Source organism: Equus przewalskii, chromosome 1, assembly GCF_037783145.1.
Source record: "Equus przewalskii isolate Varuska chromosome 1, EquPr2, whole genome shotgun sequence".
In the NCBI taxonomy this organism is placed as follows: domain Eukaryota; kingdom Metazoa; phylum Chordata; class Mammalia; order Perissodactyla; family Equidae; genus Equus; species Equus przewalskii.
The window spans coordinates 86,976,552-86,989,532 of record NC_091831.1 but is presented as its reverse complement, the minus strand read 5'-3'; the positions used below and the strand labels follow the sequence as shown (position 1 = coordinate 86,989,532).

The 12,981-nt window shown below is 39.7% G+C and overlaps 1 protein-coding gene across 14 annotated transcripts in view; it reads left to right on the top strand.

The window, feature by feature from the left end:
- The window catches only part of NRG3 (neuregulin 3), a 1,011,706-nt gene extending 999,175 nt beyond the window's left edge, over positions 1-12,531 (top strand). For 3 of the 14 annotated variants that reach the window (XM_070616575.1, XM_070616537.1, XM_070616519.1), the window contains 4 exons: positions 572-705; positions 4,576-4,749; positions 10,137-10,208; positions 10,452-12,531. In XM_070616575.1, coding sequence (XP_070472676.1) covers positions 572-705; positions 4,576-4,749; positions 10,137-10,208; positions 10,452-10,959 — 888 coding nt within the window. In that variant the 3' untranslated portion in view covers positions 10,960-12,531. The remainder of the gene's footprint in view (positions 1-571; positions 706-4,575; positions 4,750-10,136; positions 10,209-10,451) is intronic. The other 11 variants (XM_070616564.1, XM_070616549.1, XM_070616554.1 and 8 more) reach the window with 7 other exon arrangements.
- Positions 12,532-12,981: the final 450 nt, after the last annotated feature.

The following is a 12,981-nucleotide window of genomic DNA, read 5'->3' as shown; positions in this document are numbered from 1 at the left end:
AGTGAAACCAAGAGTTAATGACCGTAAAGTGTGAAACGCTCACAAATTTCTCTTGTTAGACATGGTAATTACCCGGAAACAGGCTGAAAGAGTGGAACAGTGGAAAGTGGCAGGTAGATACTCTGAATCAATTTTGTCCATGATTCTGAGAATGTTCCCATTCACTCAGCGTCTATTGAATCCCTATTATTAGTAGTCTAGCTACTAATTGTTTTATTTAATTTTTTTGTAAAAGTTACATTAAATAAAACAGACTCTTGTGTTTTTGGCTGTTAGGCATGATGTACCGTGGGTGTAGATTAAAATGAGAAGACAGACTCAGGATTCTAAGGTGATGAACCATCTTAAATAGACCTTACCTAATCACAGACAGTTATCGGGGAAGGGGAGAGAGCACACACAGCGTGCGAGAAATGGGATGCAAATGATGTCTCTATCGTTCTTCTGATGAGGTGCCAGTAGAAAAGTTACTGGCAAGTTTCAATAACTTCAATACCTAGCTATAGTGTATTATAGGCCCTCCTCTCATACCTGATCTCCAGCTCAACTCTGTGCATGTGATTTCCCACAGTATTCAAAGGCGGAAAGGCATCCCGTGACTGCACTGGAGAAAATGATGGAGTCAAGTTTTGCCGGCCCCCAGTCCTTCCCAGAGGTCCCTTCTCCTGACAGAGGAAGCCAATCTGTCAAACATCACAGGTACAGGTAGCTAATCAGGGTGGGGATGCGTGCATTCACACTGTGAATAATGCTGGACAACACGTGACAAGCGCTTGCAACATTATTCCAGAGAGATGACTGTTCTTGCTTCTCCTGTAGTTCCTCATGCAGTGGATGCTCAACAGCTCTCAGCAGGTAAACCAAAGATACCCACAGGCAGCAGTGCCCCTACAAGAAGGTTAAAGGAACTATTTTCAACACCCGTCAAAGCTGCAGACACAGACCAGTGACTGAAAATATTGCATTCTGGAAAACTATTAAAACATGGTTTTTCCTAGCCTGCCATATCACTGTCTGCAAATTTAATGACCACTTCTTCCCTAGGCAGCTGATGTGACGTGCTCCAGGTCTTTCAACACAGATCTCACACAAAGAAAACTTTGCATGGGGAAGAAGCCTGGAAAATCTTTTCCTTGGGTCTATATGATCTTCTATTATCAAGAATAGATAATATGGCGCTCTTGTACAAGCTGACCATAGAAATTGGCTCTTTTTGGGGAGAAAGCCAAAAATAAAGTTATTTTATAAATTTCATCACATTCTGAGGGTGAACAAGCTCTTCTGCATCTTCTAGTCAAATTCTGTGTTTTGTACATAAGGAATCTAGAACGCCAAAGATTCAAGGTTTTTTCCTAAACCAAGTGCCAAAGTTTGGGACTAATGCTAGAACAGACATTATGTTTATGTATATCTCAGTCTTTGTGGAAGTTGTCTAAACATTTCAGCTTCCTTTTCTAAGTGAGAAGTACAGTATTTTAAAATTATAGAAGAATATATGGAAGGATTAAATTTTTTTAAAGTAACAAGTAAAAAATAACCATTGTCCCCAGCAATGAAAGACAAATGTTGTTGACCCTTGGTTTTCATGTATCTAGACAATGTTTTAAAAACCATCACGACAGAAATGTGCAATATACAAAGAAACCGTGTTCTCCTTCACCTCTCAATGAGTCCCTAAAAAAGGATTTTGTTGATGCTGGCCACATTTTCTATGAGGTTTTCAGTCACTCTCGATACTATTCCTCAGTACTTGACAATGATTTTTATTCTCATTCTGCCTGACTCGAGACTGAGATACTAAGGGTTTGCTAAGTTTTTTAAAAAAAAATAGTTTAAATATTTACAGCTCCGGATTGAAATATGTTTGACTATTGGATAATTGCTTTAGTTATTAACCACAAGTTTTGGGTTATATCAATTGAGGTTTTTACATATATTTCCCTGTGAAATGAGCATTTCAGTTCACTGGACCTAATGGAAGTTCTTTAATTAGGGAAATAAGTCCAAAATTACCAGCCCTTTAGAAGATGGATATTTCTTCCAGAACAATATTTTCCCCTGCTGATTATAACATATGTTAAACTAGTATTCTATCCAGTCAAGTGAAATAATTAAGGATAATATTATTCTAGTACTATATTATGCCATAAACGTTTTAAAGCTGAGATAAAAAAGAATTACAGCTTCTAATGTATTTGAGCTGCAAATAGCCACCCCTACTCCTTGTTGAGACATGCCCTCCTAAACTGGCTTCTGCTGTGGTTTCTAGCCGTCACTTTGCAGATTAAATAAGGAAGTCTTTAGGAGACCTTTCTCTGTGTTTGGTTCAATGACATTGCAGTATTTGTTGACATACCTTGTGTCCTGATGGATAGGCAAGGGTTGATTTATAAAGTGCTTTTAGAACTTTGTAAATTATAGTTTAATATATCATAGCTTTTGTTTTGTAAAACATGCAGTAGAGTTAAACGTTTTCGTGATTGATAACCTGGTCACTGATTTATGTGGCCTGCAAACTGCTCCATAACTTCCTGAATGCCACTGAGTGAGAAGGCTGGAAGAGTTGATTGATCAATAGGTGGAGAGCTGTTTTTTAAGACGGGCCACCAGTTCATACCTTTAGACTTTGTGGTTGTGACAGTTTGGCTAGCTGTGGGTAATCAATTTCTTTTTGCACACTGCACATAGAAGGAGCGGGAGGGGCAGGTGCTGGTACTTCTGCCCCCTCTCTCCCTGCTTAGTTGCCTCAGCTATGTCCCTCTTCCTGGGGCCGCAGTGCCTGCCAGGTGGTCTTCTCCTTGTAACCCCTTTCTCTCTCCATTCTGGTAACTGCTCCCTCCCCTTGTCCCTTTAGTTACAGGCACAGGAACGCCTTCCTTTTGTCACTAGCCCTGATGCATGGTAGTATCCTGTATTGCTTTTATTTTTTCTTCAAATACTGAACACACTTTTTTAAATAGCAAAATCTCCCCAAATGAGCCAATTTAGAGTGCCATCTATTTCCCTCCAGGACTCTGACAAGTACAAGTACTTCCCCCAGTGTCGTGCTGCTAGTAACATACAGACTGGACATGCACACCCAGATGCTACTAACTCCAGCACCCAAGCCTGAGTACCCCGCAGACTCCATAATTGCCACTGGTTGCTATAGACAGAAGCTGGAAGGAAGGGAAACGCATGAGCTCCTTAAACTTGTGGACTTAGTGACCTAATTAGAGGTCCCCTGTTGTCAGGCCTTTTAAGGCTCAATATACAAGAAATACTGTGATAAAGAATGAAACTATAATAGTGTTGCCAGGTATGATCTAGTCTTTGCACTAACTTAGGAAGTTAATGTTGGCTTGATGAATATGAAATTTGATCCATTACGTCGCCCAAACCAGGAGAGTGGCTACTAACACTCAAATGTCAGATTCTCAAACTCTAACTTTAAATAATATAAGCTTTGTATTTATTAAGTAGAAATAACAGTAATACTGGTGGGAGCAGAGTTCCAGAGCTCCAAATAATATAGTGATTTGGGGTAAAATTCCTTTGGGGGACTGATCCCTTTAGAACTTGATGGGTTTATTGAAATTTTGAAAAGGTTTTTTTCATCTTCTTCTATATGGTTTTACTGATGCTTTCAGAGTGAAATGAGAAGGCAGTACAAAATTCTAAGTTCACTTATTGTCTGAACACTGCAAAAGCAGTTTGACCACATAAACTGACATCTCACGGAATGTCTACACAGGAACAAAGTTCTTACCATTTCACGTGGTAGTAGAGGGAATTCAGTGGGGTGGAGATGGAAATGGATATGGAATAGGTAATGAGACAAATTAGCAATTGATTTTTATAGAGAGGCTGTTCTTTTGTGTAACACTATCTCTGTAGGGATCTCACCTAGTATATGTTTTACTGATGTCTTTTGCCCTTTGATGGAATCTAAAAATCATATGGTTATTCGGGTATTTGGTTTTATGAGTCAAAATGAAGTATATAATCAGATTTTTATTAAAAGCCAACTCAAAAGAAAAATAATTGAGTTTCTCAAGATTGACGAAAATTTGAGGTAGTCAACTCAGAACTTAACACGTATGTTAAGGGGTGAATGCCAATTAAAATAAACTTTGTTTATTCTACCACTAACACAAGTGAAATTTTCCCCATAACCTCCTAAAGACCAAATTCCTGTGTTTAGTTCTTGTCAGTGTCTAATAGCAAAGCCATTTTATTTTTATTAGAGAGACAACTCCTGCAGCTTAGATAGTGAGAGAGCACGTGAGTCAGGAGCTTGAGAATTCCTTAAGCCCACCTCTTATCTTTGGCTAGAAAGCTGCAATTATTTTAGTCCACTGTGCTCCGCACTGGGAAGCCAGAAATTCAGGGACTTCTCTTTGTCTCAGTCTCTCCAAGGGTAAAATGGATTTGACAGCTTCCAATGCCCTCCTGACAGATACACAACAGTCACCGATGCAGCCTGGCCTAGGACTTTGAGGATCTGGGTGCAAATGCAGTGTTTCAAAAGTCTGAGCAGCCACTTGTAAGGTCTTTGCTATGGTCAACTTGTTTGTTGGTTTTCTTTCACCCCAGCAGGAGTCTCTCCTCTTGCTGCAGCCCAGGGCAAAGGAGTGGTATGCTCCATAGGAATGCCTTCAGGAGGACACCCCCCTCGCCCCGAAGTAGGCTGGGCGGAATCGTGGGACCAGCATATCAGCAACTTGAGGAATCAAGGATCCCAGATCAGGACACAATACCTTGTCAAGGGTAGGTCTTAAAAGCCATGCAATTTAGCGAGGGTGTTGTTAGTGCTATAGCTTTAAATTGAGATATTATGTTCCTTGGGGTTTTATCCACTGATTTCATCATTAATTGGCTGTTCATGCTTGCTCCCATCTTTGTTGCACAAAGCTAAACTAACTCAAAAGAGTGTGCAATGGAAATAGATATTAGGGAAATGTTAGATGGAAAAGAAGTATAACACTAAGATGAAAAGTGTATAGATGTCTAGGTGCTATGTTATTATATAGTTGCTAAAACAACTGGGAATCTGTCTTTGATTAAAAAAAATAGAGATTTCTTAGGAGGACTAAAGTGTTCCTTTATCCTTAGGTTTGAAAAAAAGTATTTAATTCTTTATCCTTAGGTTTGAAAAAAATTACGTAATTATGGACAATACCTAGACAGTCACCTGTGACATATACATAGTATCTGCTTACATGGAGCAGTCTTGACTGTGTCAAGGTCAATGTTGACAGCATATTGTCACCATACAATTTGCTGAACTCAGGTATCTTGTTTCATTCGTGGTGTAGGGATGGAAAGACAGACCTCGGACACCGTGACTGCTGCCCACCTTGCAGTGAGAAAGGTGTCCTTTACCCTGTGTCCACAGGGCTCGTGGCATGGGGAGTGGAGTGTAGGATGGATTTAGCCATCGTTCTTCTAATTGGCAGACACTGCTCAATCAAACATGGAAGCCCTTACTTAAATTGACTGGGGTTCAAATCTCATCTTTGTCCCTTACTACTCGTGTAAATTTGAGAAAGTTTTAGCACTTAAGCTTGAGTTTTCTCATCTATAAATTGAACAAAATAATACCAGCCTTCAAGAGGGCTGTTGGGCAGGTTTAATGAATATTACATGTGCAAAGAGTGTGTACCTGAAGCAGAGCCAGCAGAAAAGTTAGCACTGGTATTTATTCTCAAGGAAACTGTTATAGGATTATCATTGATTTCAAGAGCAACACAGTCAGGGTTTACTGCAGAAATTTCAGGATCCATGCCCTCTGTCAGCTCAGCCAGGTTCTTACTGCATCTAGTTTGTTTGTTCTCTGGATAAGCCGGGCCGGGTTTCCATGCTGCTTTGGCCTGGGTATTTCTCCACACTGTCTATATCCAGCTGAAGGCCAAGGCAGGCAGGAGGACCATCACAGACCTTTTTCCTTCCTTCTGGGCAACATATATATATATATATATATATATATATATATATATATATATATATATATGCAGTAATTCCCTGTCTGACAAAGCTCAGCAACAGATTTCTTAAGGAAGATCAGAAGATAGGAAATAAATAGCTTGTGGCTGGGCTTTGTAATTTTGAAGCAATTCCAAATTGACCGTAAAATGTATTTGGTACAAATCTGGGGTGACATTTGCAAATTCAATATAGCAGCCAAGTTGTCCAAAATGTGTAAGGCAAGTCAAAAAGCAATTTGCATTTCTCTTTGCCTTATATCTGGAAAAGGGGCTTGCATTTAGCCTATAATTATAATTAATCTTGTTTCATAATTACTTGTCTTCTTAAATCACTAATCACGTCTGTTCCTTAGGGATATATATATAAATATATATATTTTTTTTCCCTGGGGTGAACGTTAGAGTGAGAATGAGTGAGGTGAAATCGAGCTCAGAGATTTTGTGAGTAGAGAGAGAACCCAGCCCAAGCTGTCTTTCTTTCTGTTGGGCACCATCATGGCTATCATTTCACATGTACCAGCAATAAGGATGCTTGGAGCCTGTGCCAGGCACAGTCTTGGATCATACACACAACAGATCTGCAGGGGCTCAGAGATTCCCATGGCACCCTCAGACACTGGTTTGTCTTTTACCTCCTAGAAAACTTACACTTATTGTTTGCATGTTGGTGGCTTTATTTTGGTTCAGTCATCATTGGGTCTGGAATATTCTCTCCAGCTGGCCAGCCACATGTTTTCCTGTGTGTGATATGCACCCGATGTTGATAAATGGTGACTCTAAGTATAAGTCACTGTGTGCTCAGCACAATGAATCTCAAGGAGCAATTTCATTCTCAGTCCTTGAAAACAGCTATTTCCCACTCCTGGGGGACTTACCGTCTCTCTGGACTGGAAATGGGATGGTAATAGAATTTCACAGCCAAAGGCTCTCCTCAAATCTGGCCCTAGCCTGGAGGGGGAGTAAATGAATTTGCAAGAGCCTTCAGCCATCTGTTGCTTATTTATCAAGCATGTGGCGCTGTCTGCTAGTTAGGCTCCCAGAGTATGTGATTTGTCTTCTTGGCACTGACTTCAGCCCAGCTTGAACCCGGCACCTATCTTAGTGAAGCCTGAGGTGGAGAGGAGATTTTTCAGGAGCCTTTCCTTCTTAGTGCCTCAGGGATAATCATGGCAATGGTTTGCATGGCTTTGAACTGGCTTATGTCAGGCAAATCAGACTAGTATATTCACATGCTAGACAGAAAGAAGTGGAATCACAAAAGTTAGCTTGCCACCTTCAAAGTAGAAGGTATCCAGAATATACCAATTATCTACCTCATTTAACTAGCAACTTTACAAACTTCGCATCACTTATTCCTCGGGAATTCTATGGATGAACACAGTAAGGATAGCAGAATTTAGATAGCTAGCCCAAGGTGAGCTATCCCTTATAAAAGAACTGAGATTGAATGCTGGCCTTTCTGACTAAATAAACCACTAAACCAGGAAAGAAATGTGAAGAAAGTCATATTTATGGATGATGATGTGTAAATGGAATCTCTAATTGTACAGCTCCAGAGAAAAAAGTGGATTCCTTCGATTTAGTCAGTTCATTCTAATGCCGTATGCACCAGGAACCGAGTCTTGGAGTCTCTTGGGGAAACACAAATTCCTTGGCCTGACCCCTGAATTACTGGGAGTCAAACCAAGTGACTAATTGTCGGAATCTTTTTTCTTTAAAGGGTGCTTTGACTCACATAGTTACAGAGGAAATGCACCTGTGATTTCTTTGTTTTGGTATCAAAGGAAGGGCAGTCTGAGCTGGTATTTTACAGTCAATGAACGACAAGCTCATGGACCATACTTGGGAAAGAGTCATTGACTCTCAAGGGAAACAGACTCTGAGAGTCTTCTAATCCAGAATCACATCTAGAAATTTAGCTCTCACTTACACTTCTGGAGAGCAGCGTTCATCTTCTACTCAAATACCAGTGCTAGAACACTCACAGCAACTCTGGGAAGGACATGAGGACTCCCAATGTGCTCTGGTTGAATAGCGAAGGTGTATTACTTCAACCAACCCTCAGAGCAATCCTACCTGATTGTTTTCATTGATGAGGAAATTACACTGAGACTGCTATTTGTCTAAGATTCCAGAGCGTACAACGGCCTTGGGACTTGAAATCATGTCTGACTCAAAACAAACTCAGATTTTCAGAGAGTTCTAATGGTATAAGGGCACCTTCACGTTATGGTAGCATTTCAGATTTCAGGTTTTGCCAGCTGTGCATCCCGTATCTGGCTTGTGAGGTGATCCATAAATCACCACAATTCTTCTTTCTCATCCAAGTCCTTAATTCAGCACTTAGCCATGTTAGACTGCTCCAAGTTTGGCTTGAATTGTCTTTAGTTACTTCTTAGTCATGCCTCATCGTTGGCTTATTGAAGCTACAATTGACTAAATCCTCTAAGATATTTACATATTTATTCAACGTTCTTACAAATAACGTTTAGATCCAGGTATAAGAATTTGCACCTATTACCTTCACATTTCCACCTATTAGCTTCTACCCAATGATATACCCTCATGATATCTACATGAAATATGATTTTATCCTAATTGTATTTCTTGGCTCTATGTCATTGATGAATCTGATAACAGATGTTCTATATCTTTGAACATTATTAATAGTGCTGACAGGATGGTGGTAAGAACAGAATACAAAAGCTTGAAATGTGCCCACTTTCTTCTTGTTGAGGTCGATTAATTGATTAGAAGCTTTAGGCTCAGATTTTCAGTCATATAACGCTAAAGGGAAAGGAGTAAGATCCTCCAGGAAATTTTCTTGTACGTGGCTATACAATTTGCACACGTAAAACTTATATATTTCAAAAAAAAGTGTTCTGGTGCACCTTGGGACGCCCACTCATCTCTGGCTTTGATAGTAACAGTTAAAATAAGACAACTTGGGTTTCACTTCTTCCTTTGCTGCTTACTAAAGGTACAATTTGGAGCAATTCGTTTGGGTAACCATTAGTCTCTTTATTCATCCATTACATGGTAATAATAATAAATAAACCACACAGTTTTTAAAAAAAATTTAATGAGGTAATAAGAGATGAAAGTGCTTTTTAAAAGCACTGTGCGAATATTGGCTATTGTTATTACGTTTGAAATGGATATTAAAGGGTATGTAAAGGGAATCTTTACCTTGAAGATCTTTTCATGTATTCATTCATGCATCCCATCAAGATTTATGGATTCCCAACTCTGTACTATGCACAGTAAGGGAGAAGGGGGCTACAACAACCCCTCAATTTGTTCCCCATCTTTTCTCACTCTGGTGGATCATGTCTTTTTAATAAAGACTTGTATTTAGTGTCCAACACATCTCATTGCAATTATTCTTTCCATGTATAAACATGATTTTTCTTTACGTTATAATGTAAAACAAGAGGAATGAGATGTATTATATGAAGGGCGGATATGTTTGGATTATGCTTAAATTGTAATGTTTAATTTAACGTTTAAATTAAGGACAAATAACTGAGGAATGGAATAAAGACAATTGTCCAAGTCCCCAAACCATGTTTCTATGACTCTAGGATATGGCTGCCCAAGTTCTGGCCCTGGGAAGTTCAGAGGCACTGGAAAATCCGCTAGCTCTGCACAGGCAAGAAGGGGGCTAGCCAGACTCTAGCGTATTCAAATGACTTGGAATGGCACATTGGCATTCTTGACAAGCTAGGGCCATGTATCAATGAACTAACTTACATGACTCTTGAAACTATGTGAGAAATGTTGCTAGATTGGTAGGGGCCCTATGGAACTCACTTCATGTGCGTCCCTGGGCAGACAGAGGAATTGTGTGCCCCCCATGCCCATTTCCAGGGTCAGCAAGCTGGCAGTGAGGCAGTTCCTTCATAGCGGAGTGCCAACGGAACTTGGATTTGGTTTCCCTGGAGTCTGGATGAAGCAGAAAAACTCAGGACCGTAGTAACTTGATGCATAATATCCAGCTTTGTGATTGACTGCCCCCAACTAGGGTGGCCACAACAAGTCTACCAGACTAAACCAGGGCTAAGAGGGTGGTCAAGTTGATGGAGTGGAGTAATGCCATTGTGGGTTTCCTGTCTGTCACTATGGAAAGGCCACACTTACCGCTCAATCCCCATTTACTTTGTATTCTAGGATAGAGGTGAGGAAGACTATATCCCACCTGCCTTTACAGCTGTGGTGTGTTGAAAGATCCCTGGACTTAAAGTAAGAAGATCTGGGTTTGAGTCTCAGTCTGTCACTTATTTTCTGTGTGACCTTGGGCAAGTCACTTCACCTATCTGAACTTCAGTTTACTTCTCTGTTTAACTGGGAACATATTATCCGTCTCATGGGGTTGCTGTGAGAATTCAGTGAGATGGTGCATGTGGAAAGTGCTTTGTTGACTGATTATTGCTCAAAAGGAGGATAACAGAAAGCAGAATATGCAACTCTTTGTTTCTCTTTCAGGTACTCGTCCACTGGTTTAAAAACCCAACAAAACGCATCTATAAATATGCAACTGCCTTCAAGAGAGACAAACTCCTATTTTAATAGCTTGGATCAAAAGGACCTGATGGGATATTCATCCACTAGGGCCAGTTCCGTGCCCATCATCCCTTCGGTGGGCCTGGAGGAAACCTGCATGCAAATGCCAGGGATTTCTGAAGTCAAAAGCATCAAATGGTGCAAAAACTCTTACTCTGCGGATATTGTCAATGTGAGTATTCCAGTCAGCGATTGTCTTATAGCAGAACAACAAGAAGTAAAAATATTGCTAGAAACTGTCCAGGAGCAGATCCGAATTCTGACTGATGCCAGGAGGTCAGAAGACTACGAACTGGCCAGCGTAGAAACCGAGGACAGCGCAAGTGAAAACACAGCCTTTCTGCCCCTGAGCCCCATGGCCAAATCAGAACGAGAGGCACAATTTGTCTTAAGAAGTGAAATACAAAGAGACTGTGCATTGACCAAGTGACTTGAGTTGTAGGAATCTGTGCATTCTATGCTTTGCTCAACAGGAAAGAGAGGAAATTAAATACAAATTATTTATATGCATTAATTTAAGAGCATCTACTTAGAAGAAACCAAATAGTCTATCGCCCTCATATCATAGTGTTTTTTAACAAAATATTTTTTTAAATGGAAAGAAATGTTTCAGGAGGGATAAAGCTTACAACTAAAGCTTTTGGGTAGGATTCGGAATACAATTTCAGTTAGTCCCAACACTGTCCTCCTTGGCTCTTAGATGTGGGCGATACAGACCCTCAGCCCCAGAGTGCCAGTGTCTTCTTAAAAAAGCACTGGCAGTGACCCAGTTTCAAAGAGACGAGCTGTATCCTGAGGGCAGACGTGCCGATGAGCAGGTGGCCCTTGCCATTTGGCTTGCCAGTCCCAACCCCTAAATTTCTATTCACTCGACAGCCTCATCATGGGTTATGTCATGTCAACAAATGTAGTGTTTTCTATTTAATTTTTGAAGAATGGCACTAAAACTCTGGAAGAAGAAGGAGAACAGGAGATAGAAGGAGTCACTGGGGGCAATCTTAGCTACTCTTATGTGCCAGCTTCCTCTGAAGTTTGAAGGCACAGAATCTCAGAGGGAAGTATGAAATTATTATAGAAAAAGAGACAAAAAAAAATCACAATGTCATGTCACTAAAATCATGCTAATAGAAATGTTTTTCTTTGAGATCATTTAGGGGCTCTGAAGGGGCGCCTGAGTGTGTGTGTGTATGTGTGTGCGAGTGTGTGTGTGTGTGGGCTTGCTCAATGGAGCACTGGTATGTTGTATGCACATGTGTTCATTGTGTGTATGTGTGTGCATGTGTGTGCGTATCCAGCTTGCTAAAATTTGTTCTGAAACATCAGGGAATCTAGTATTCAGAAAAAAAATAAATGTTCCCTCTTAGATCTGTTCACTTTAAAATTTTCCATTAAGTATAATGTTCAGTTAGTAAGTTCTTCAATCAAGGTCACTTGCATGGTGGGGTCCTATAAACCTCTTGACAATGTCTAGACCATTTTCTGATGTGAATATTTTTTAGAGGAACAACTATTGGCTCATTATGATATAAGTATCTCAAGGTGAGGTGAGGATGTGTGTTTATTTTGAATCATGCATATTTAAGTTATTTACACAAGCCAATGATCAAATCGACAGTTACCCTTTGCTTTCTCGTCATCCTCATTAGTATTTATTTTGTAGCAAGTCTACTATGGGTGGAACAAGACATTGGCTTCTGTGGTTCATATGGAAAGAATAAATTGTTGAAATCACGAGCCCAGACTACTCAGTTCACAGGAAGCCCCCAAAAGAACAGTAAATTGTGTTGTATGTTCATTTGGAATAAAGCAATATTTTTACCACTGCTAAGGTGAACTGAAACTTCTCCTGAAGATTTGTGTGTTTTCTTTACCCTGACTTTCATGGGGCATTCAAGGAAATTAGTGTTCACATAACCAGTCTTTTTCCAATTATTGGTGGTGTTGAGTTGTTATGTTTACACTGTTTTAAATAAAAAGGCACAGTATTTGAAAGTACATAAAAGATTTCTTTTACTGCAGTTTGGGAAAACCTTGGTTAAAATTTTCTCGTGGAGGATTCACATTCCATCAAAAGGGAATGTACCTGTTTTTGAATCAAATATTGAATATATACAACTCTTATTGGAAGTTAAGTTGTTTCTGTTGAAAATACATTGCAAATTGCTCCTTGAGAGCACTGTTTAATAACAAATATGATGCCATACAGGGAAAAGGAAGAGCATTGTGTTCTTAACGACATTGTTTAGTGGAAATTCAAGGTTTCAAATGTTGAAAACACTTCGGTAGAAATGTGTTTTATATTTAACTAGAGATTTGTGGTGTTCATTATTTGTCTCATTATGCTTTCATTGTTTTGAATATAGAGGTAATATTTTAGCCTCTTAAAGATTAGTATAAATTTTTAATGTCTAGATTATCTAAGTTCTCTTTTAAAAATATTACCTGGGAAAAT